The 24648-nt window shown below is 30.4% G+C and overlaps 1 protein-coding gene across 8 annotated transcripts in view; it reads left to right on the top strand.

The window, feature by feature from the left end:
• The window catches only part of LOC139488171 (myocardin-related transcription factor B-like), a 71574-nt gene that overhangs the window by 26363 nt on the left and 20563 nt on the right, over positions 1-24648 (top strand). For 6 of the 8 annotated variants that reach the window (XM_071273612.1, XM_071273613.1, XM_071273617.1 and 3 more), the window contains 3 exons: positions 14752-14994; positions 15924-15989; positions 17087-17142. In XM_071273612.1, the coding sequence (XP_071129713.1) occupies positions 14856-14994; positions 15924-15989; positions 17087-17142 (261 nt within the window). In that variant the 5' untranslated portion in view covers positions 14752-14855. Of the gene's footprint in view, positions 1-5321; positions 5584-14751; positions 14995-15923; positions 15990-17086; positions 17143-24648 lie in introns of those variants that run through there. The other 2 variants (XM_071273615.1, XM_071273611.1) reach the window with 1 other exon arrangement.

Genomic DNA, 24648 nt, shown 5'->3' with positions numbered 1-24648 from the left:
AGTCAACTAACTAATTGATATGAAGTGAATATATCAACTTTGCTGAATAATTATGAAAAGAAAGAGGGTATAAGACCTCAATTTTCACCATGGATAGTCACAGTTGTTTAATAAACCAGAAAGAGTAGCCTCAATTTCATGGTTGGACAGTCACAGTTGTTTAACAAACCAGAAACAGTAGCCTCAATTTCATGGTTGGATAGTCACAGCTGTTTAACAAACCAGAAAGAGTAGCCTCAATTTCATGGTTGGATAGTCGCAGTTGTTAAACAAACCAGAAAGAGTAGCCTCAATTTCATGGTTGGATAGTCACAGTTGTTTAACAAACCAGAAAGAGTAGCCTCAATTTTATGGTTGGATAGTCACAGTTGTTTGACAAACCAGAAAGAGTAGCCTGTATTTCATGGTTGGATAGTCACAGTTGTTTAACAAACCAGAAAGAGTAGCCTCAATTTCATGGTTGGATAGTTGCAGTTGTTAAACAAACCAGTAACAGCAGCCTCAATTTCATGGTTGGAAAGGCACAGTTGTTTAACAAACCAGAAAGAGTAGCCTCAATTTCATGGTTGTATAGTCATAGTTGTTAAACAAACCAGAAAGAGTAGCCTGTATTTCATGGTTGAATAGTCACAGTTGTTTAACAAACCAGAAAGAGTAGCCTCAGTTTCATGGTTGGATAGTCACATTTGTTTAACAAACCAGAAAGAGTAGCCTCAATTTCATGGTTGAATAGTTGCAGTTGTTAAACAAACCAGAAACAGTAACCTCAATTTCATGGTTGGAAAGTCATAGTTGTTAAACAAACCAGTAACAGTAGCCTCAATTTCATGGTTGGATAGTCACAGTTGTTTAACAAACCAGAAAGAGTAGCCTCAATTTCATGGTTGAATGCTTAATTAAGTGTTTGTGGGGATTAAATCAATATCAGGTGTAAACTTGTTTGATGTGAATGTATTTTGAAATATTATGTGACAGGCGCGGTTCCAGAAGGGGGTTCCGGGGGTTGGAACCCCCCTTTTTTTTGGACGATCAATGCATTTGAATGGGGAGGTGTAGTTGGAACCCCCCTTTGTCCTGGGTTAGGAACCCCCCTTTTTTAAATGGCTGGATCCGCCCCTGATGTGACCCTAATTGTATGGTTGAATAGTTACAGTTTAGGTTAATTTGATGGTGTACTGTTTACAGTTATTTATCAATTTTCAACTTTATGCTACTTTTTAGCATACTGGTAGCTACTCTGTTTAAACATTATTATCAATGGAAACCTTGAATTAGATTTAGAGTGTTAACACCTCTGTAATCTTAAGGTCAAATTTGGAAAACATTATATGAATTTGCTAATGTTTTTATAATTTTGGTTCAGCATAAACTATGTAACTTCATAAATATGAAACAATAATTATATTACATATAATATTTGTTATTTACATAGTTTTACTTTGATTACAAATTTACTAATTTACTTGAAGCTGCCTAACTATAGGTTATCTTGAAGATATCTGTAAAAAAGGAGAATTAACTGCATATTCTGTCAGGAATAATAAATTATCACATACAAAACAAAAATGTTATTTACCATCATCAGTTATATATATAGCATCAAGATAATAATTTCAATTAAGTTCTGTCATAATTGTTCAATGTATTATGTTATGGTAAGGATTAAAACAAACACAAACTGCCATCCAAATGGTATGTAGTATGGTTTAAGTATTGTTTCTTAACATTTTAGTTGCTGAGGCCCATAAATCACAGAGGTAATCTTCACAGGTATTTTGTCTACCTCACTCATCAATTCATTTTCCATTGATATTTATTGTTCACTGCTTTCACCTATAGATTTTATCTTTTTCAAGGATGCTGACTAAGGTTCAGTGGCCTTTCAAGGACAGAAATTGGTTATTCTCTTTCAATCTCTGTTTGACATTGTTATGGGTACATGTTAGATATAGGAAGATGTGGTGTGAGTGCCAATGAGACAACTCTCCATACAAATAACAATTTAAAAAGTAAACCATTATAGGTTAAAGTACGGCCTTCAACACGGAGCCTTAGCTCACACCGAACAACAAGCTATAAAGGGCCCCAAAATTACTAGTGTAAAATCATTCAAACGGGAAAACCAACGGTCTAATCTATATAAACAAAACGAGAAACGAGAAACACGTATATATTACATAAACAAACGACAACTACTGTACATCAGATTCCTGACTTAGGACAGGTGCAAACATTTGCAGCGGGTTTAAACGTTTTAATGGATCCAAACCTTCTCCCTTTTTAGCTCACCTGGCCCGAAGGGCCAAGTGAGCTTTTCTCATCACTTTGCGTCCGGCGTCCGTCGTCCGTCGTCTGTCGTCGTCCGGCGTCGTTAACTTTTACAAAAATCTTCTCCTCTGAAACTACTGGGCCAAATTTAACCAAACTTGGCCATAATCATCATTGGGGTATCTAGTTTAAAAAATGTGTCCGGTGACCCGGCCAACCAACCAAGATGGCCGCCATGGCTAAAAATAGAACATAGGGGTAAAATGCAGTTTTTGGCTTATAACTCAAAAACCAAAGCATTTAGAGCAAATCTGACGGGGTAATATTGTTCATCAGGTCAAGATCTATCTGCCCTGAAATTTTCAGATGAATCGGACATTCCGTTGTTGGGTTGCTGCCCCTGAAATTGTAATTTTAAGGAAATTTTGCTGTTTTTGGTTATTATCTTGAATATTATTATAGATAGAGATACACTTTAAACAGCAATAATGTTCAGCAAAGTAAGATGTACAAATAAGTCAACATGACCAAAATGGTCAGTTGACCACTTTAGGAGTTATTGCCCTTTATAGTCAATTTTTAACCATTTTTCGTAAATCTTAGTAATCTTTAAGAAAAATCTTCTCCTCTGAAACTACTGGGCCAAATTTAACCAAACTTAGCCATAATCATCATTGGGGTATCTAGTTAAAAAAATGTGTCCGGTAACTCGACCAACAAACCAAGATGGCCGCCATGGCTAAAAATAGAACATGGGGTAAAATGCAGTTTTTGGCTTATAACTCAAAAACCAAAGCATTAAGAGCAAATCTGACAGGAAGTAAAATTGTTGATCAGGTCACGATCTATCTGCCCTGGAATTTTCAGATGAATTGGATAATCGGTTGTTAGGTTGCTGCCCCTGAATTGGTAATTTTGAGGAAATTTTGCTGTTTTTTTGTTATTATCTTGAATATTATTATAGATAGAGATAAACTGTAAACAGCAATAATGTACAGCAAAGTAAGAACTAAAAATAAGTCAGTATGACCAAAATAATCAATTGACCCCCTAAGGAGTTATTGCCCTTCATAGTCAATTTTTAACAATTTTCTTAAAATTTGAAGATTTTCAATAACATTTTCCACAGAAAGTACTGTTATAGATAGAGATAATTGTAAGCAGCAACAATGTTTAGTAAAGTAAGATCTACAAACACATCACCATCACCAAAACACAATTTTGTCATGAATCCATTTGTGTCCATTGTTTAATATTCACATAGACCAAGGTGAGCGACACAGGCTCTTTAGAGCCTCTAGTTAGTCCTCTTTTAGGTCTAAATTGTCAATTATTTTCAGATGTATTGATGCATGTGAATCTTTAAAAAACTTTGATTAATGAGGGTTGTTTCAATATTGTTTTTGTTTATAAAAAGTTAAGATAACATACAGGGTTTTGCTAATTTCTTCATTTAATTAAATCAAGTTGAAACATATATTAAAAAATTGAAAAGAAAGAAAGGAAACAGACAAAATTTGCAATTTGTAAGTGTTATGTATGTGAAATTTTCAATGAGATGACTATTCGGTGAAGAATAATAATATAAATAAGCACTTGTTAATTTCTATAAAATTCTATATTATTCTAGAGTGTTAAAAGTTCTGCTAATTCATTTATGACAACAAGAATTAAGTTTTAAGGTGATATTAATATAAAGTACATAAAATAAAAATTTCAAAACTTAATAACCTGCATGTATGTGAAACAGTACAAAAGATAAAGATCAATAGCCTGATTCATGACACAACAATAAAGTTTGTTGTCTCGACAAGATTTGGACTCACAAACTAATACAGCAATTTAATTTGTAGCTGTACAAGTGTATCTTAGAGAGATGAAAGTCACTTGACTGACATGGTTTGTTTGCTATGCTACAGATTTCAAATTTCATTAAAAGCATTGTCTGAGTTCATTGCTCATATTCATAGTGATCTTTAGTAATTTCTTAAAAGAACATCAGGGAGTATGACAGTCTTCTAAAAAAAGGACCTAGTTTAGATCTGAAATAGTAAATGACCTAAGATCATAAAACTCTGTTAATGTATAACTTTATGAATTTACTCTGACAAAAGTAGGTCACCCAAACCTAGATACATCATATTTCATGTTTATTGATATTAATTTATTTTTTACATCCAAGTACAGATCTTTGATATATAATAGTGACCATCTGTTCTAACTTTGGCGGTAAAAAAGATAGTAGCATCTATAAGGCACTGTCACTTTTTAGTTAACTAATGCTTTTCACAGCATCAGTAGAAGTCATTAGACTTCCAGACCTAAGATTCAGTACCTGTAAACGTTACAATTTAATGAGTAAGATGTAAAGATAATCATCTACCTATTGTTTATTGTTGTCCTGAAGACTAATTAACAAAACTTACTGGAATATACAGTGTTATAAAATAAACAAGTGTACCTACAGAGAAGAATGTGTTTATTAACAGTTTCATGATGAAGATTGTTTCAATTAAATTATTAAAGGGGCTTTATATTGTTGTTTTTTTTAAAGTTAAATGCCGTAAAAAAAAAATGCATTTATTGATAGTAATCCTCAATTAAAAAAATTATGTATAGATATTTTGAAAATATGGTATATATCAAAACTTTGGGAAAGTTTTATATTTGATTTTCATGAGTTTTATCAAAACATCACTAAACTTATCTGATAAAAAGTTGGAAAACGTGTATTATAAAATACACAAGTTTAATATTCACTACAGCACTAGAACGAGTGGTTTATTTACAGGCGTCAAAATATTTGATTTTTCTAAATAGTGTACTTTAACTCCTTTTTAATGCACACTTATATATTTATACTTATTAATTAATATGTTAGTAATCAACACTTACACCAGACCATGAACATTACATGTTGTATTTTTGTGCCTGACAAGGGGGATAATGAACACCACATGCTGAGGATGTTACTGGTGATGAGCTTTTATCTTATCATACATATCTCCCCTACCAAGAAAAGTAGACTCTTCCTCTTGCAGGATGTTATGTTTGAAGTTCATTGCCAGACCAATATCAGCTGATATGGGTTTGGTAATCTATTGAGAACCACCCCAGGAGCCCTGATACACCCTAGGGCTAAAGAAACTTCAAACAGTTAGATAATATACAGACAGTCACTGAAATGTTGACATCTTAAATTTAAAAAATTCACACCTTGGTCAGCAATGACAGAAAACAGCTGATTTATAAAAACATAGTGAAATTCTATTTCCTTGGATATGGCTTGTTTAGTTCAAAATACAAATTCAGTTGGTAAGTAATAAAAACTTTTTTTCTATTTCTTATATGTTCTAACATTGTCTTTATATCACGAGCAAGCAGCATATTTTCTCTGTTTTAAAATATCTGAGGTTAATATTGGTGGTTTGTAAATTTTGGTCACCAATTGTAATAAGATTATTTTAAGTCACACAAAATAACTATTTTTGTTATGGGACTATTAGTATTCTATGAGTATTTCGAGGAAGTAATATATTAGTAAAAAAAGTTACATAATTTAGATAAACACTAGTTTTGGTACTGAAGTAATAAATACATATTGTATATGATACTTCTTATGACCATTGTTATTTATGTAAACATGGATGCAGGAATTTATTTTGACACTTATGTTGTAAGTCAAATATAATACCCAATGTCATATGTTAGTCAGGAAAGGTATTCTGAAATATTTTAACTACAAGTGTATATAAATTAAAAAGACATTTGAAAATTATGGCTACTGTCAGTTTGAAAAAGAGTTTTACATTTTGATATATTATGTTGGTATGTAATTTATTTTTCACGGCAGTGATGTTATTAATTTATTAATTACACTGATGTTCTATTGCCAAAAATTTGTAAATAAGAGTTAGAAAAACAGAAATTTGAAGTGATTTCAAAATATTATAATAAAAATTAGAAATTTGAACTAGAAAGACATGATGTTGTAGTTGAGAGGCCCAAAAATTCAAATATTAAACAAGAGTTGCAAGGTAAAACAATTTACCTAGTAAATAGACAAAACCATTACTTCATTTATTTGTCATTGACCAAAGAGACCAATAGCTTGCATTTCTAATGAAGTAAATTCTAATATGTTTTTTTGCGATTCTGTATATCAGATGCATTATTGGGAAAACAATTCTTAAATTTGAAATTTCCATGTTTCTTAATTGAGAAATTTCTCTGTAATATACAGTTACAATATGCATAAAAGTATCTTTTAACAACAATTTCTTTTTATCTATTTAATCAGTATCTGATGAAATTTATTTGAGTAAACATATTTTCCTTACAGTACTGTATAACACGAAAATGATGTAGCTGTTGAAATATTGTATACATTTAATATGGACCTTGAGCTAAATTCTCTTTTTTGATTGGAAGGCTGTGATGTTTTTTTTGCTATTTTCAAAGACAACAGATAAATAAAAGTTTTAATCAGTGACTTAATCTAAAGTGGTCCAATCAACAATATGTCTTGTTATGATTGAAAGCATTGATAATTGTCCATTTGGCCGTAATGATAGGTAATGAAAGGCTACAGATAAACTTTCTACTTCATCACTTCAAACCTACTATCATTTCAAGATAACCCTGCCCCAGAAACAATAAATCTGCCTTATTCTATTCTATATGATAGATTTTAGTGTTTATTTATTTTGATTTTATCCCTGGATGTAGAAGTATTGGTTTATATACAGCCTGGAGCCTTCCTGTACATAACTACATAGCAGTAATTTATTAAATGAAAAGTTGATAAAGCATTTAAAAGGATAATTGGCATGATAGTAAAAATTATTTAATCAAAATAAAAAATCTAAAGATGTGAAACAGAAAGTTGACCTTTTTCCAATTTCTTATTGTAATCCTGTATTATATTTTGTAAGTATGTTCAAAATAAACATTCCGCATTTTTCATCTATTTACATAATGAAAAATGTTGTTTAGAGATAAGACAACCGGTAACCTGCCATACACAGATTCCATGCTCAGAGTTCTGTTAGTGCAGTTTACTGATAAAATTTGTAAACAGTTTATGTCTTGCTTTTGATTTTGACCACATGAAGAAATTTCCTGATAATTATTTCCCTTATGTAACTGAAAGAAAAACTCTGAAGTATTTCCTTTTGTTAGAAAAATACCCTAAGTTACACGGCAGGTTTGTGTGCTCTTGATGGTGTGGGTGATCACTTAATATTTAATTGATATTTGTTTAACTTGATATGCAATATTTCTATATATTTAGGTTGGTTTGAGGGTTTTGGTTGCATGTGATGAATAGAAAAAAAGAAATAGAATTATTAATACATGTTTAAAAATTCATTTGAATTCATGTTAATTTTATCAAATTTTTAATGTTAAACTCTAATTCTGATCTTGTACATTGATTTTATTTATATAAAAATAAGGAGATGTGGCATGATTGCCCTTGAGACAACTATTCACAAGATTTCAAATGAAGTGGGTTTCAATAAGCAATTTATAGGCAACCATGCATCCTTCGACAATAATAGAAACCCATACCATTTTGTCAAGTATAAAAGGACCCTATATAAAAATGTGAAACAATTCAAACAAGAAAACCAACGTCCTGATGTTTAACAAAACAATTTACGAAAAATAAATATGATAGACATGAACCAACTACAAACACCGAACTACACTCTACAGGCTGCTGACTTGGAACGCAGGCACTAATAGAATGTTGTAGGGTTAAACATGTTTGTGAGCTTTCAACCCTCCCCTAACATGGGACAGTAGTGAAATACCACATTATAAGAACAAACTGTAAAAATCAGTCGGCTTAAGTCTTTTCATAAAGACTTATTCAATTATTTGCTTTGTTATTTATGTGTGTGTTTGTGTTGGAAGGAGGAGAATAACTTAGTCATGGAAACTTTGAAGATGATATCATATAGGAATGTGTTTCATATAATGGGGATATCGTTTGTTGAGGGAAACTCTGGATTCTTTCTGATGATCATAATCATAGACATGATATCATAGAAAAAATATCTATTTTTCTTTTAGATAAGATTAAGAAATATGCTATATATATTTATATATAAAAACATTATTTTATTTATACTTTCTGCACTGAATTCTTTTGAACATGGCATTTGTTAAGAGATAATAATAAAGTAAATGATAAATCACAGACAAGTCAATATTTCTATGTTCTTAGAAGTGTCAATTTTATGTGTGTAGATGGGAGATAAGTGTAAAATATATCTCTTTATCAGGAAAATAGTTTAGATTTAATGTCATATCTGATCATTTCATATCTAGAATTTGACTGAGGGAATTCGTAAGGAGAGCTTTTCAAATCAGGTCTTTCAATACAAATATTGAAATAAGGAATACATTTGGTCAACCCAATACTGGCATTGTTGTCAGATTGATAGTTAGGAGAATAGAACTTGAAACATTTTGAAAAACTTATCAGAGAGAGTGAGTCTTACATATATATACTGTGTCCATAAAAATATAATTGGACATGGGAATTCTGAAAATAATCGCTTTCTGCAAGGATTTTGATTTCCCTTCATGAGATGTCAGATTTCAAAATAAATGTTTTAGTAAAACAGCTTAGGCTGGTGAAAATTTCATTTAGCCTGTAAGTATATCATATTCACTAAAGTTTTTTAGAAATTTTTATTCAAAATGGTTAGTCTAGCATGTGATATATTGGTTTGTTTTACTGATTTTCACCAACCATACACACTGCTTTCCCAACGTTTTTTGCTACATTTAGTATCATTGAAGGAGAGAGTGCATTTACCTGAAATTAGTTACTACTCCAAATGCTATAAAAGATTTAAAAGAATCAATTAAATTAATGTGTGTTGCACAACTTATTGTTCTTAAAATGTAAAAAAAAAAAAAAAATAATTGTGTCTTAATTTGTCATTTTAAATTATTTAAATTGAATCTTCTGTAAGCCTCGTGATATTAGGGTAAAAGTAATGTAAACAAATAAAAGATATAATAGTAAACTAATGGCCAGACATTTTTATCTACTACCAACAGCTGTTATGGTTACAGTGAGGAGCAGTCATTTTTTTTAACATCTGATAACAAAATCAAGTTTTTGAAGATTAGAGGTAGCATCCTGTCTGTGGTCAGAATGAATTGGATTTTGTAATTTCTGAGGTTATTATACATTTGATCAAGCATTGCAAATGCCAGCTGTTATGGTTGAGGAACAAAAAACATAACTTTCTGTCTGTGGTACTTTGTTCAATATATTTTTAAACTTTCCTTTATAATAAAGGTGAAACCTTTCAGCAATCAGAGTAAAGGATGGAATACTATCATTGTGCTATACCAGAAACAGTAAAAAAACATGAACAGAGAATGATGGTTTTTCCAAGAATTTTAGTATTTATACACATTTTCCAGAAAGTGAAACCAGGATTTTTGTTTACCAAGTGAAATATAAATACCAGTGTTCATATAGTTTTAAAAAAAAGCAGATCTCATGATAGTAAAAAATAAGCAAGCTAAGATTTTAAATGTAATCAGCAAATTATTATAATTATTTTTATATAGATTAAGGCATCTTTTCATTAGAAAATGATAAATATGTGAAGCTAATACATGTCATATTTAACAGTCTGAATAGACAAAGCATTTGTACTTTCTGAAGATGAGTACTCCTAGAGGATTCTGCAGAAATATGAAGTTATTTCCTAGTTGCTGTCACGTTTTTCCCGAAATTCTGAACATTGACATGATGGTAACACATTGTTAGAGATTATATAATACTGTCTACATGTACATGTAGGCTAATCTGTTTGTACAGCAGTTATTTATAATTATCTACATAACACTAGATACTTATGTTTGTCCACAGTGTTAGATGATGGCCAATAATCAAATACATAGGGTTTATGTTTACTTAAAGATTTTCTCTATACTCAGTATTGACATTATGAATAAGTATGATAGGTAACATGAATTTTATTTTTTTGTTTTTTGCCCACATTTATTTTATTCATAGACCTTTTGCTCAACTTATCTTAAGTAATATGAGGGACTTAATGCATTTACAGTTTTTCAAGAAATAACAATTTGGATTTTGTTGCAGATCATTATTAACCAGTGCTCTTTAAAACAAAAATTCTAAAAGTAGCGCTGGAACCACTGTTGTCATACAGTGAGTTGCAATACTTAAAATGCAGTTGTTATGTAATGCAACAAGAGCCTACTCAGTCCAAAGTTATATTTGTAATGGAAACATTGAAAACATTCAAGTTATATGTACTGTGCAAGCGTTAGGAGGAAATAAAATTTTATAAAAGGAATGTCCATATGGACTTAATATTGATTTCTCATAGTAAGAACAGATTGTATAATACAGCAAAGACATCATATGAACAATTGATCACAAAAAAGCAACACTTTATAAAGGCTAACTACCTACATTAGTGACCTTTACCTTGGGGCATACAGGGCAGAGAGTGTCCTTGACCATGATAGTCTTTAGAAAATTGAAAAAAGGAGAAAAAAAAAATTTGGAAGTTGTCCATTCAACTAGGTAACCCTTTTGTTAATTTGGTATAATTCAATTATTTCTGACAGTAAACGAATAATCACCTGAAAGAAGTTATAAAAATCTGCTTTGATTTTCTGCAGTGAAAATGATAGGAATTATACAATTCCTCTGATTCTCATTTGTGGTTCCCCCATACCCAGAGGGAATTTACTTTTAGACTAAATGCAATGTTTTTCATACCCTTACCTCATGCTTTGATATTTAAAAGTAGGCTAATCAAAAGACAGTGTGCATCTTTGTGCAAGTACCTGTATGAACCAGGCTAATTTGCAAACTTTTTGCACTTAACACTTACTGTTTCGTTATAGGTTAATTGGGTCCCTTGCTGTTGTCAGTCAAATAGACATTACCCATAGTGTGTTCCCATCTTGTTTTAGTACATTTGTACCTACAGAAAAAGGTCTTTTTACAAGTACTTGTATGACCCTAATTAATTTGCTAAACGGTTGCACCGGTGAACAAAATGATCTCTGTTCTAGACTGTTTAATTGAGTCGCTTGCTGTTGTCAGTCAAATAGACATTTTGAAAGTCTTTACACATAGTATGTACTCATCTTGTTATAGTACCTACAGAATAGGCTTTTGTTTAAGTACCTGTATGACCTTATTTAAATGCTAAACAGTTGCACCAGTGAACGTAACATTTGCTGTTTCTAAGCAGATTAATGGAGGTGTTTGCTGTTGTCAGTTTTACAAGGTGTTTGGAGAGTGCATCAGGATGTTACAGTACTTTCAGAATTAGGACATATAGATGTGTTTAAAATTTAGAAAATTGATATCTTATGTTCATACTCATGTATTGGTATCTCCTTGATGGACGTAAAATGTATGTAAATATTTTTGTTATGTATTTGTATTAGCTTTTGCTGTGCCTTTTTGAGGACAATGTATTTTATACATCTTGGTTCAATTGTATAGTCATTATTGGGTTGAATTGATTAAACAATCATATTTTTAGAAATGCGTTTTGTAAATATTTGTTCAATAGTGCTAAGCAATCTCATTTTTTAGGACAATGCACTTTGTACATCTATTCTTAGTTGACATGGGAAGCTAATCACATTTTCAAGGATTATTCGTGCATTTTTGTACAGCTACAATTAAGAAAAGTGCTAGTTCCTAATGACAGTTCAAACAGAAAGCTTACATTGATTACAAGGATCATTAACAGAAGTACTATTTAGAGAGAAGGATATTGTCTTTTTGATGCTTCTTTTGTACAACGATCATTACATGACTTTCAAACATATAGCTGATGTTCTTAATTCTGCCTGATTTAGCAATTTAGCATAGCATAGAGTTTTTTCTTCTGATTGTTAATTGATATTTCCTTGACTAATTAACCATATGATAAGAACATCAGACTTGGATAAGAATCAATAACATTGAATGTAAAAATGTTTGAATATTATTATATACATATTGGATAATTGTCATTATTATAAATATGTAAAATAACTGCAGTTTTATAACTTTTGTTATTTTCTAAACTAAAATTGATGATTTTTGCATGATGGAACAGAGTGGTTTTCATAATCAGCTTTTTGGGATACAGTTTACCCTTATCTGTGTTTAATTTACAATATGGAAAAAGAAAATAATATAAAATACGTAGATGTTTAAAAAAATAAAGTTTATTTAGAATTTTAGAAGAGAAAAAAATGTGAAAAAAAAAGAATTGAACAATTGAAAGTAAATGTTTATTTATGTTGCATTCTGCTTAATATTGCAAAATCATTAATGTCAAAATGTAATTATGTATTTTACAATGTACTTTTAATAACAAGTTTATGGCTTCTATTTTGAATTAAGTCTGTTTTCTTGAAGATTATTTGACTAATTTTTTTTCTCAATTCTTTTTTCCGTGGTGATTTTTGTTGTTGCTTTTATCCTACCACACACAGCAATTAAATTGAAAGAAAATGATAGTATTGTGATTCTATAAATAGACAAATGTTGTATGTCAATAATGCAATAAACAATAAATACTATAATTTTTCTTTAAATGTCATATTTACTTCCTTAATCAGGATAAGGAAATGTAAGACTTAAAAAAAATGAAGTCAAATTAAATTTGCTGGTGATTTCCACTTTTGATATATTAATCAGCTAATTAGAAAGTGTTCTATATAGTGGGGAGACATTAATTCCAATCCACAGAACCAATCTACTAATCCAATAAAGCACAACCTGACCTGGAAATGGTCAATTTGAAGTCTGGTAAATGATTATTAGTAAGTAGTGCAATCTTTTAGTTAAAAGGGAATAGTTAAGATAATGTTTATATTTCTGCAAGATTTCTGGAAACATGTAAATTTTTTTAATTAACTTGTGTTTATTTTTATGGCACTTGTAGTAAATATTTGAAGCACAAGTTCAGACTGTCTTAACAGGTATGACTTCTGTTTGAAGTTTCATTTCACTAAACTTTTGTACATAAGGTTTTGTTTAAGTGGATTCATTATAAAAGATTTAAGTTTCTAACAGAACTATTTTATGATGGCTGATTGATTTAAAGTTTTGAAAAAAATGTTGTATAGCTGATTATATTGTATTTATATATCACAATGATAGAAAGTTGTAGGTGGTAATAACAAAAACTTAATTATGACAGAAATTTGTTTTGCCGAAATTTTAAAATTGATTGCTTTTAAACCATTATATAATAGAAGATAATAGATCTTCAGCAGCAAGTATATTATGTAAAACATGTTAAACTGAAGATGCACTTTAATTTACATTAAAAACAACAATAAAAGCTTGTATATGATTTTTTTTGCTGTGCATGTACAGATATTGTTGAAGATGAATACCCCATATCAAATATGCTTTTTTGTTTGTATTCTTATAAGTGTGTTCTTGAACAATCTTGTATCTTCTGGTGTCCTGAGTTCAAACAGAAGTTGTACCATTGAAAAGGTTCACTGATCTTACTGGTAGGGGATTCACATTTTGTAAGTCTTATAAGTATTTTTGATTTTTTTTTTGTCTTTTCAACTAGTAAATGTATGTTGTTTAATTCTATTAGCATATTCAATTTGAAGTTTGGCAAGAAATTCTTTAAGACATAAAAGTGGTTGATTTTTTGAATGAAAATATATATCTGCTCTAAACCTGTATATTTTACTACCAAACTGTCACTGTTACATATCTGTTGAATATCAAATTTTATCACTGCAGTAATATTCAGATTTAAGGTTGTACTTGATTGACAGGTGTAAAAATACTCTGGAAATGTCAGAGTGCTCCTGTTTTAACATTTCTGTTTTTATGTTTTGATTGAAGCATACTTTCTTTTCTTCCCTGGTCAATTAATTCAGAATGGTTGTATGTTTTCTTGATCTATGGCAGCCTGTGTTTCCAATAAATTATAGAAAACTTAACTTCTTTGAACGTTTTTTGTATTATTTTGTTTATGTAAGTAATAAGTAGACTAAATATTTTGGCATTTTTACTTTTAACTTGTACTGTGACATTTGCCATCACAAAGGTGATAAAGGACTCCATGGAACCTTTACATATTTCTTCATACAATTTACACTTTTTTCTAACAAGGAAATTATAAGTCACAATCAAATTATAGTGTGTGTCCACATGTACTGCTTTGGCATTATAAACAAACCCCTATATGCATTCACAGAATTAGGAGTGTAAATAGATAACTTATTAAAAATCCAGAAAAGTGCTTAAGACAAACGTCGTGTTGCTTTCATTTTTTCCCCCATTATAAGTAGAACGAAACAGTGAAAATTTCCAAAGGGGTAAGTAAACTTGAATTATGGAGGGGACATTTCATTTTTGACCATAACTTTTTGTTGTTGTTTGAATGTTTTGCAGGTTAATAGCACACATGATTAAACATAGACTTTTTTTTCCAGATTCTAGCAGTAGTTCCAGTTGGTCCCCCCTATATGGGGGTGGGGCACATCTAGATCAAGAGGCTATACAGTACATCCATAAGTTTTATTGTAAAGACTGTAGGATGGAAGCAGAGAAAGCAAAAGCTGCTGCAGCCGATGGGACAACACCTAAATTAAACGGAGAAGAAGAAAAACCAACAAGTCCACAGTCAACATTAGAAGAAATGTCATTACAACAAAGCATGGATAAAAATAAAGAATGTACGTAATACTTTTTTTTAAAGAAAAAAGACAAAATAGCAATACTGCAGTGGATTCATCTATTTTCGTGGGTACCAATTTTTGTGGAATAAGGATAACTTGTATTTTCGTGGATATGTAATTTTGTTGTTCTGGCGAAGTCTGTATAGAAACCTATAGGAAATGTGTCATTTTGAACATTCAATTTCGTGGTTAGTCTTTTACCCATAAAACCACGAAAATTGGTATCCAAAGAAAAACAATGAATCCACAATATGCTGTCTTAATGTTCATGCACTTAATGTCATACTTTTTTTTTTTAACTGAATAAAGTTAACAGGTGGAAATTAACCTTGAAAGAACAAACTATTTACAGTGTAGACTAATCCTGTACAACTTATAATGTAATAAAAGCAGAACAGAAAACTAGATTTAAAACATTGTGAGATTGCCCCAAAAAAAAACCTGAAAAAAATCAGGTTTTTTTAGTTAAGTTGTCTCCAATTTACTTGGTTCCTGGAATTTCATTGTTTATGTTTTAGTTAATAAAAATTGTATTTTTTATGCATAAATTCTCAAAAATTTGTACCACATGATTACAAGTACCCTCCTTGTATAATTTGTATGACTATACACTTGATAATACAAATAAGGGGTGTAATATAGGTGCTTATGGTTTCTTTCAGACAATGCAAAAAAAAAAGAGAGAAAAAAAGGAAGCAAAATTGACAAACAAATATAAAATAGTTCATGCAGAATATTTCTTAATAGACTTAATAAGAAAAAGAAAAAAAGATTACCAAGCAAGTCAATGAATCATGCAAACAGACCTTTTATGTACGAATTAATGAATTAGGAGAAATAGAAATTGTAACCAGATCTGGTTATGCAGTATGTTTTTACGTATGTATGTAAAATTTATAATAAAATGGCTGTTTTTCCATTTGTAGCATTGAAGCGAAAGTTGATGATGAGAAGATCTGTAACTGAACTTGTAGACCAAGGCATATATCCACGTATGTATCATGAACTAAATTTTATCTATATCCATCACTTACTAAAAATTTATTTTACTGTAAGAGTTGTTGATTGCATATTTCAAAATAGCATAGTTGAATTTTTGCCTCAATGAAATAGTTTATAGGATTTTAAAAACAAATTCATTGGTTTATACGTTATACACTATATCTAAAGAGGATAAGAATCAAAGGAATGTACTGCATTAGCAAGACAACACATTTCCCTAGATTTTACTACTCATCTCTTAGGAAATGTACAGAGAAACCATGACCACCTGACAAAAATGCACACATCTCTGATGAAATGTATAGTCTCTTAATAATTATGAATAATATTTTTCCAACATGACAGATTGAAGAAAGCTATCAGCTGATTTGCCCTCTTCCAAAAAGTTCCAATCAAAATCCAGGATTTGTGACACATTTCAATTACATGTATAGGGCCTGAATTATTTGTGTTAATCAAATACTAAAAGTTATGTGATATAATGTAGTTATTGTTGGTGTATATACTGTATCTTTACATCCAATTATTGTCCTGAATATGCATGAAATACTTGCATATAGATGTCAAGCAACAAGCAAACAATCAATCCATTTATTATTGTACATGTAAAATATAATTTATTTACTGCAACTTCTCTTCACTGAGATCTTCAGTAATTATGTATCACATTATAAATATTCTAATTATTTTTCAAACACGGTGAAAACAATAACATAAAAGATCAAAACATTGGCAAACATTGGCAGACTACAAACTTCAAAAATGAAGATAACAAGAAAATGTGTAAATATTTAAGAACCAATAATATATCCTTTTGATGGAATTGCATCATTGAAAATAGGTTAATGATTTTATTGATGAAGTTAATAAGGTACCCCAGATGTTATGGAGGTTAAATACATTTGTAAAAACATCTTAAATACAAGATATAGAGAATTCTTCCAATATTTCCTCTTATAACATAATACCTTAGGATTGTTTTCGGGTTGTGTAGATGGTTAAAGAAATCTAAATGAAATAAATGAATTTGACTTTACCAATTATTGACAGGTGTTTTTGATCATGTGATGTACTTCTGTTTTTTAAGCTTTGAAAACCCCTCCAGCATTTGCAGAACAGAGAAAATCATTAGAAAGAGCTAAGGTAAGGAGAGTTGAACAGTTGTCAAAGACATTTATGTATAGTCTTATTCTACATGACTTGACAGAGTCAAACTTTCAGTGCTTGCCTTCTATTAAGTGGTCTATATTCAAATTCAATAAAAACCTTTTTTTGAATGCTTTCAAGTGAAATGAAATATAAATAACAACATTTAAGTTTAAGCGATGAAGTTTATTTTCCCATTATGTTAATATAAGTCACAAGGTAACTAAGTTTCACACTGCTGCTGGTCAATTAACTTAAAACATGTTTCTGTCAAGAAGAAAATGGGCAATGTCTTATTAACAAGCTTACACTAATTACACAGTTATATTGTATTCCGATCTACCTTATTACTGAATTGTACTTGGAAAATAATTACATTGAGCAAAAACAACTTGTTGACTGACAAACAAACAAACAGATGTATCATTTAGAAAATCGGTACATGTGCAAGTCATTTTCTGTCGCCAGTTATTTTTCTGCTGATTAAAGCATTTTTGTTTACTTGGAAGCATCAGTAAATACCTTAGAATTATAAAGATTGAGGAGAAAAGTATATTTTTTTTTTATCTGTTTGATGATGTCAGCATGCGTTTTACATCATAGAAGTGTTTACGTAGTGGATGGTGTAGGAAATTAGACACCTACACAATTATGTGGTAAGAGAGAGAGTGCACTAAGTTGGCAGCTCTTGTCCAGGAATTAACTCAACAGTTGTCACGTCATTAAGAATTATTAACAATTGTCACGTTTCATATAATTTAATGCTGATTGCAATAACAGCATTGCAGGTTGTTTGAAAAAAGACAAATTGATTCTTTTTTTTTCTTTTCTTCTTTTATTCAAAAGAATAAAGGAATGATTATAGTTCTTTTGAAAGATTTGTTTTACGATTCAGTAAAATTGTATAAGAAGAAAGGCTGTTGGAATGAAATAATGATTAAGTTGATGATTGAAATCTGGCAGCAAGTCAGATCTTCTTGTCACTCAAATAGTAGGTCTGTCTGAGACAGAAATACTTCTACTTTTATACCTGTCAGCAATTACAGATATCTTTGATTAGGTTATTTCTTCTGCTGTTGTGTTAATTATTTGTTAATGATTACCTATTGTTAAAGAGATTTCTAATTTCAATTGATGCTTTCTTGACCTTGTTCAAGGTTGCTAGAAGGTTATATTGCATTTTTTTCTTCAGGTTGGTGTATATACAGTACTGTTAAATGTTTTGTTAGTTATCTGCTTGGTACAGTTCATCTGAAGCAGTTATGTGTCTGCTTCTCTATTGCACTACCTTGCAAATAGTTTAGTAATCTGATCAAAATTTATTATAAAACAAAAATAGTAACTTTCGGCTGTTTATTGTTGCTTTTTATTCCTTTGAAAAGAATGGTTTGATAAAACTGGATTTTTTATTATGCATGGAATTTCTTAATCCACAAAAATTGGTAACAACGAAGAAATAGATGAATCCACAGTAGTACATTTCATCTTCTCTTGATGGAAAAGTACGCCAAAATCCTAAAACTTGACAAGCTACTAATGGTAAAGAAAAAAAAGTCTTATGACAGTATTAGGCGCATTACAAAGATTCTTCTTAACATTCAATCATGGCTGGGTCCAAAATAATAACTCACCTGACAGAAAGTGTACTTTGAAAGAACAAAACATGGCACTCTATCCAGAATAAATCTTCATGATGTGTTTACATTATCAATAAGCAACATCAAAATCAAAGTTTTATGAGAAAAATGTTTCTATTTAGAGTCAATGTACTTTAAGAAATGATTATCTAATTGATTCCAACTTTCATGCTTGTTACAAAATGACTAATATAAAATTCCATGCTAATAGATATTTGTTAGAGGCAATTGATGAGAATGTTTTAATTCAAATAAAAATAGTAGTTTGTTTTCACCTATGCTTTGCACCTAAGTGGCACTTTAATCAAAACAGTTGTAAGTCCAAATCAGTTAAAAAGTTTAAGTGCATTAGAAACATTAAAATATCCCCCAAATTTTTCCAAATCTTGTTCAGACCATGAAACAAAAGATTCTTGCATCTTTAGAACTAGAAACATTCCATTGTGTTCCAATGTTATAGAAAGTGCAGTCTTTTGGAAAAGATTGGTTCTTATCATAACATTTAAAAATTCTATAAACAGAGATTTTTTTTTTTACATGTTTAATGGAACTCGGTATGACTTTTTTTGTGAATTGTGGCATGTGTATGTAAGCTATTTATCAGTGGTTGTCAGATTTTTTATAAGTTCTTTCATTTAGGTGAAAGTCATTATTTATCTTTTCAACGATTTGAATCAAATTGAAATTTCACAGTCTATACAATAAGTTGTTGAGATAATGATGGTATTTTCCATTTCAAAGGCAGTTATAAGTACAAAGAGTTCATGGTACATTAAGGTTCAAAATGGCAATGGTTAGAAGTGTTTTGAAGAGTTATTGTTTTGAAGATTTCCTCAATGGCATTCTTGTTTCAAAAATATAAGTTAATATTGATTTCACTGCAAAAATTTGTCTAATGCACTCCACAACTGTCATATATTTTAAATACAGTATGGATTGCTTTTACTTATATAAATTTCTTTTCTGAAAGGCTATCGTTTTAATAGTGGTATGAAAAATGTTATATACATGTACTAGGTAACCTTGCTTACAGTAACACAAATGACTTCAGGGTTTTTGTCTAGCTTTGATGAAGTTCTGGAGGTTACACCTGTGCTTGCTGGTTTTGTCCTCAGTGATGTCAACAAATGTTCAAGTTTGTGAGTAGATCAGAACAAGGAAAACCCCAAATCATAAGTCAATAGTATTTGGTAGCCAATTGTATTACAAATGTTTCATCCCATTTTCATGGAGATTGTTTGGACCTGCCCCTCCTTGTTACTTATGGTCAATTGACTTTCAAATTTTTGTATAGTTTACATGTAACAAAGAACAAAAATATATCTGAATCAACAGTTTATTCTTATCACAACACAGATGAATTATATACTAACTTCCATCCAATGGATGAAGGTCAGTGGTTCTCTCTCCGGACACTCTGGCATCCTCCACTAATAAAAAACTGACTGTCATGAAAAAGCACAATAGTGTTGAAAGTGGTGGTAAACACCAATCAATTAATCAAACCAATTATCTTGGTAATTATGTATCCTTGTACCTAAGTTATAAAAATGAAGGAAAAAACTTCATTTTTCAAATTTCCTGGAATTTGTTGAAAGATTGCCTTTTTATCAATTACATCTGTACTTTTGTTTTTGAACATGTAGATACTAATTACAACTTATTGTAAAACCTGTTGGCTATAATTTAAAAATCTATCTTTCAGCATATTTTTTTATTTTAAGTGAAAGAACAAGGTTAAGTCTTTAAATAATCCAATGTTCAAATGGTTAATACTTATAGCAATAATCATTTAGATGTCCAGAAGTGGCTGTTTACAAGTAGCAATTACTATCACCGAGTTCTTAAATGATCTTTCCATGTTTTTTGGCATGAAATCTGAGGAATTCACAAGAACGTTAATATAAATGTGAAACAAATTTGATTTGTATTTTGGAAAATTAGCTATACTTTGATGGTCATTGACCTTGATTTTGCAAGGTCAAACAAATGAAGGTTATTTTCAGGTGTTGGTAATTTCTTTTTTTTTCAACTTGGAAAGAAAGATCCTTGCATATTATCTGTAACTATTTATTGTGATGTTCACTGGTGGTTTGGCAATAATCCAGATCTATAGATGTTACATATATGTTACTTTTTCATTTGTTTTTGCTGAGTTACATTTGCAGAAAATATTGCAGTCAGTATAAATGAGGCTACCAGATGGTGCATCTTATATCATCTATGATTAAGTTATGTTTGAACTCTGTAAATAATTGATAACAAGTCTTCTTTGCTCAGTCTCCATTATATAGTTCTGCTTTTTGCATTACATGGAATTCTTCTTATCTCTGACTATCAAAACATATAAAAATTCCTGAGTCATCTTCCATGAAGTCCACCATGTTACCTGTGATGGTGAACTATGTAAGACCAGGTAAGGCCAAAAATGACCTCTACATAGATATAGTTAAAAAGCAATGCAGGTTGGTCGTCTGAAACTAAAACACTGTAGTTCTTATAAAAGGAGGAGTTATGAAAAAATTATAATTTGACCCCTGAAATTGCAAAAAAAACTTCCAAAGGATTTAGTGTAAAGATTCAATATTACGTAAATTACGTAAATTACATTGATAAATGAACAGGACACTTTATTGCAGAAAGGTACTTGTGATGTCACTATGACATCATGAATATGTTGTAATGTATGTACCGTAGTTGTTCTATCATGGCCATTACTGTACATGGTTTTTGGGTCAAAACATATATGAACAAGAACCAAAAGAAAATCTAAATAAATTGTGAAGCAAAACATCATTTTTTATAAAGCAGTATATTATATTTAAATATTGATAACAAGATTTTTTAAATGCGAAAAAGTTTAAAGCCAAAATGTGAGACAAAATTCAAAATATAAATACTGATGTCGGACAGACTAATTAATGTCTTGTGATCATCTGAAGGATTGTATTTGCTAGATTTATAATTTGTTTCAATTTTGAATTCCAGGGGCTAAAATGGGGCAATATCGTACCTTCTCTCATGCTGCAACTTTTGGTTTCTAAAGAAATATGACTCAAATCTATTGAATGATTATTTCAAGATTCAGAAGCAGTTTTGCCTCAATGATGAAATAAAATTCTTTAAATAGAACTGGAATCAAGCTGAGGACTTCACATAAGTATGGAAGTCATTACTATGATGATCATTACATTTGTATTGGTATCAAAGTGATATGGCTGGCTATACAGCATTTACAACATGTTAACCAAATATCATACAACCAGTCAGTTTTATTCTTATTTTATCTAAAGATATTTTAACAATATTTTTATGTTTTGAAATAAATATAACTCAGGCAGTCAGGCTAAGCCTTTGGAAGACTTTGCATTAGTTCTACTTAGCTTTAACCTGTGTACACTATTTCATGCTAAAATTAGATTAGAATAAATCACTTGGAAGGAAATCAGTTGACACCAGTTGTAAATGCCAGTTTGTTCTATTAATTATGCTAAGGTGTGTTCTTGCAAGGTCATGAGTAGTTATTTTTTGTCAAAGGAATATTGATATTCTATTTATACTATATAATATTAAGGTCAAACTGTAATGATACACATTGATGTTTTATTTGCCAATGCACCCACATTCATATTACTGTGTCACTGATGACAGTTTTTTTGCCAAATTTTCATGTATAATCTGGTTATACATTTATTGGTTCAAAGTCTGCTTTCCTTGGTATTTACCTAAGTGTTGAACATAGAGGAAATACGTGGAATCCAAATTTTTTAACATCTTGCTATAAACATTTTGCATTTTGTCAATTTGGTCACTGGATTATTCTCCTTGTATTGCAATTTTCAATATTTCAATAAACTCTGCTTTATATTGCAGATAATTGCATTTTTTATAGTAACTTTGTTTAAATAGCCAAGTAATTTAAATCTTTGTCATTGGGTCTCTGGTGGATAGTTGTCTTGTTAGCAATCATACCACATCAGGTAGATGTAAGTTGTACATGTTGGGCTGGCAGGGTTCTTCTGACCTTGTCCTGATTTACATGGCTCATTTATAATGATAAATTTGAGTGACATTTTGTAGTAAAACCTTTATCAAAAAGACTTTCAACATAAAAGCAATCATGATAAGTAAAGCTGGCGAAACATTTCAGCATTTGTATTAAATGTTTTTGCTTGGCTTTGCAAGAAGTATCTTTGAAAGCAATCAGATTTAAAAATACTATAATGTTACTACACCTCAGCAGGTAAGCAACCTTCAAATTTTACTTGAAAGACAGTTTTATACTTTATTGTGAAGAACAACATCATTGGTCTTTTTATACCATAATTTTTTTTTATCGCTTGCTTTTCAGGCGATAAAATTTGTGTTAGATCAATATTATGGAATACTTGTCCTTGAGTCATAATAGTAAGGAATTTTGGCACAATTTCAGAGGTTTAGGCAATTGTTTATCCATCTCATACACCCACATACAGGTTGTTATAAGACAATGTTATAAAGTCTGAAGTGACAGTCTTACCCTGTACTGTAATCAGAATCAAATTGCTGAGTTTTACCTCCTTAAATATCAATTTAAACTTGGTGCTTGAAAATAATAGAATGTTATCTTTAGTAATAGATTTCTTTCATCTTGATAACTTGTTTATTTCAAAAAGTCAAGTCTCTAATTTCCTAACTCATTAAATCTTTATATACTTTGAAGAAATATAGTAGAACTAGGAGCCAATGGTTTTATAATTTTACAACATTAGAAATGGACCATAACAATCTAAGCTGAAACATTAGAATTTAAGATGGATACCATCTGTTTGTAAAGAATTAAGGAATAACAGTACATGTATCATATTTGCAAAATTGTCACCATCAATTGGGATTTGATGTTCGCAAATGCACTCCTAACTGGTGACTTTGAGCAGATCCATTAAAATCAATAGTTAAAACTGAAAAATAAAGATTAAGTGGCATTGGTGACTCTTTTGATATGGTACTGCTATTCATATTCTATTGCAATACTCTTCAAAATTCAAAATTCAAAATTTCAAATATCTTTCAACCTTCTCGGCTTCTGTGACTACCATCTGTGGACTTGTTCAATTAACAAATGCCATTGTCCAATTAAAATGTCCTGTTATTTCTTTGTGAACAAAAAATCTGTATTTTTTTTTATCTGTGTGTGTTTATTTTTCTAATGCTTACATTAGCTTGTCCAGAATAAATGAAAACAGACCAAGATTAACACATGCTAAGTCAGGTCAATGTAGGATCATCTAAAAGCGTTATATTTAGTTTTCGTTAATAAAAGTAACATAAAGGTATTATAGTTTGTCTTTTGCTGCATATCTCTAAGCGATCATGTTGTGCATAATTGAGAATTACTGGCTGTAGAATTATGCTGAACAGATCAATGCATACCTCTAGTCCCTGTATCTGTCTGATCAGAAACAGGACCATATGTTTCATACATCCACATAAAGGGTAAATTAGTACATATCAACAGTTAATTATTTACCTAAAATCACCCAGGTCTTATCTTTTGTTTTCATTGCATTATGTTCATCAATAATGAGCAAATACTTAACATTGTTGTAATATTGATAATGACTAAGCTTCTACCAAAATAACTGCTTCTTTTCTTCCTGACTTCTCTCTAATTAATTTAACCAGCGATCTGTACTTTTTTTTCAACCAAAATTGTTTCCCCTTGCTGTTATTATGCTTAAGTTTTTTATCTGTGACCTTGTGTCTTAGAGGAGTTTAATTACATTAAGCAAACTAAGGCCAATGGTACTAGATTTTTATAAAGATGTCAGAATGCTACTTTTCAATAAATTTTCTTTTTTTTATTTGTTTTGGAAAAAAAAAAGGC

Source organism: Mytilus edulis, chromosome 9, assembly GCF_963676685.1.
Source record: "Mytilus edulis chromosome 9, xbMytEdul2.2, whole genome shotgun sequence".
In the NCBI taxonomy this organism is placed as follows: domain Eukaryota; kingdom Metazoa; phylum Mollusca; class Bivalvia; order Mytilida; family Mytilidae; genus Mytilus; species Mytilus edulis.
Note: the sequence above shows the minus strand (reverse complement) of the source record. Positions and strands in the feature narration are given on the sequence as shown.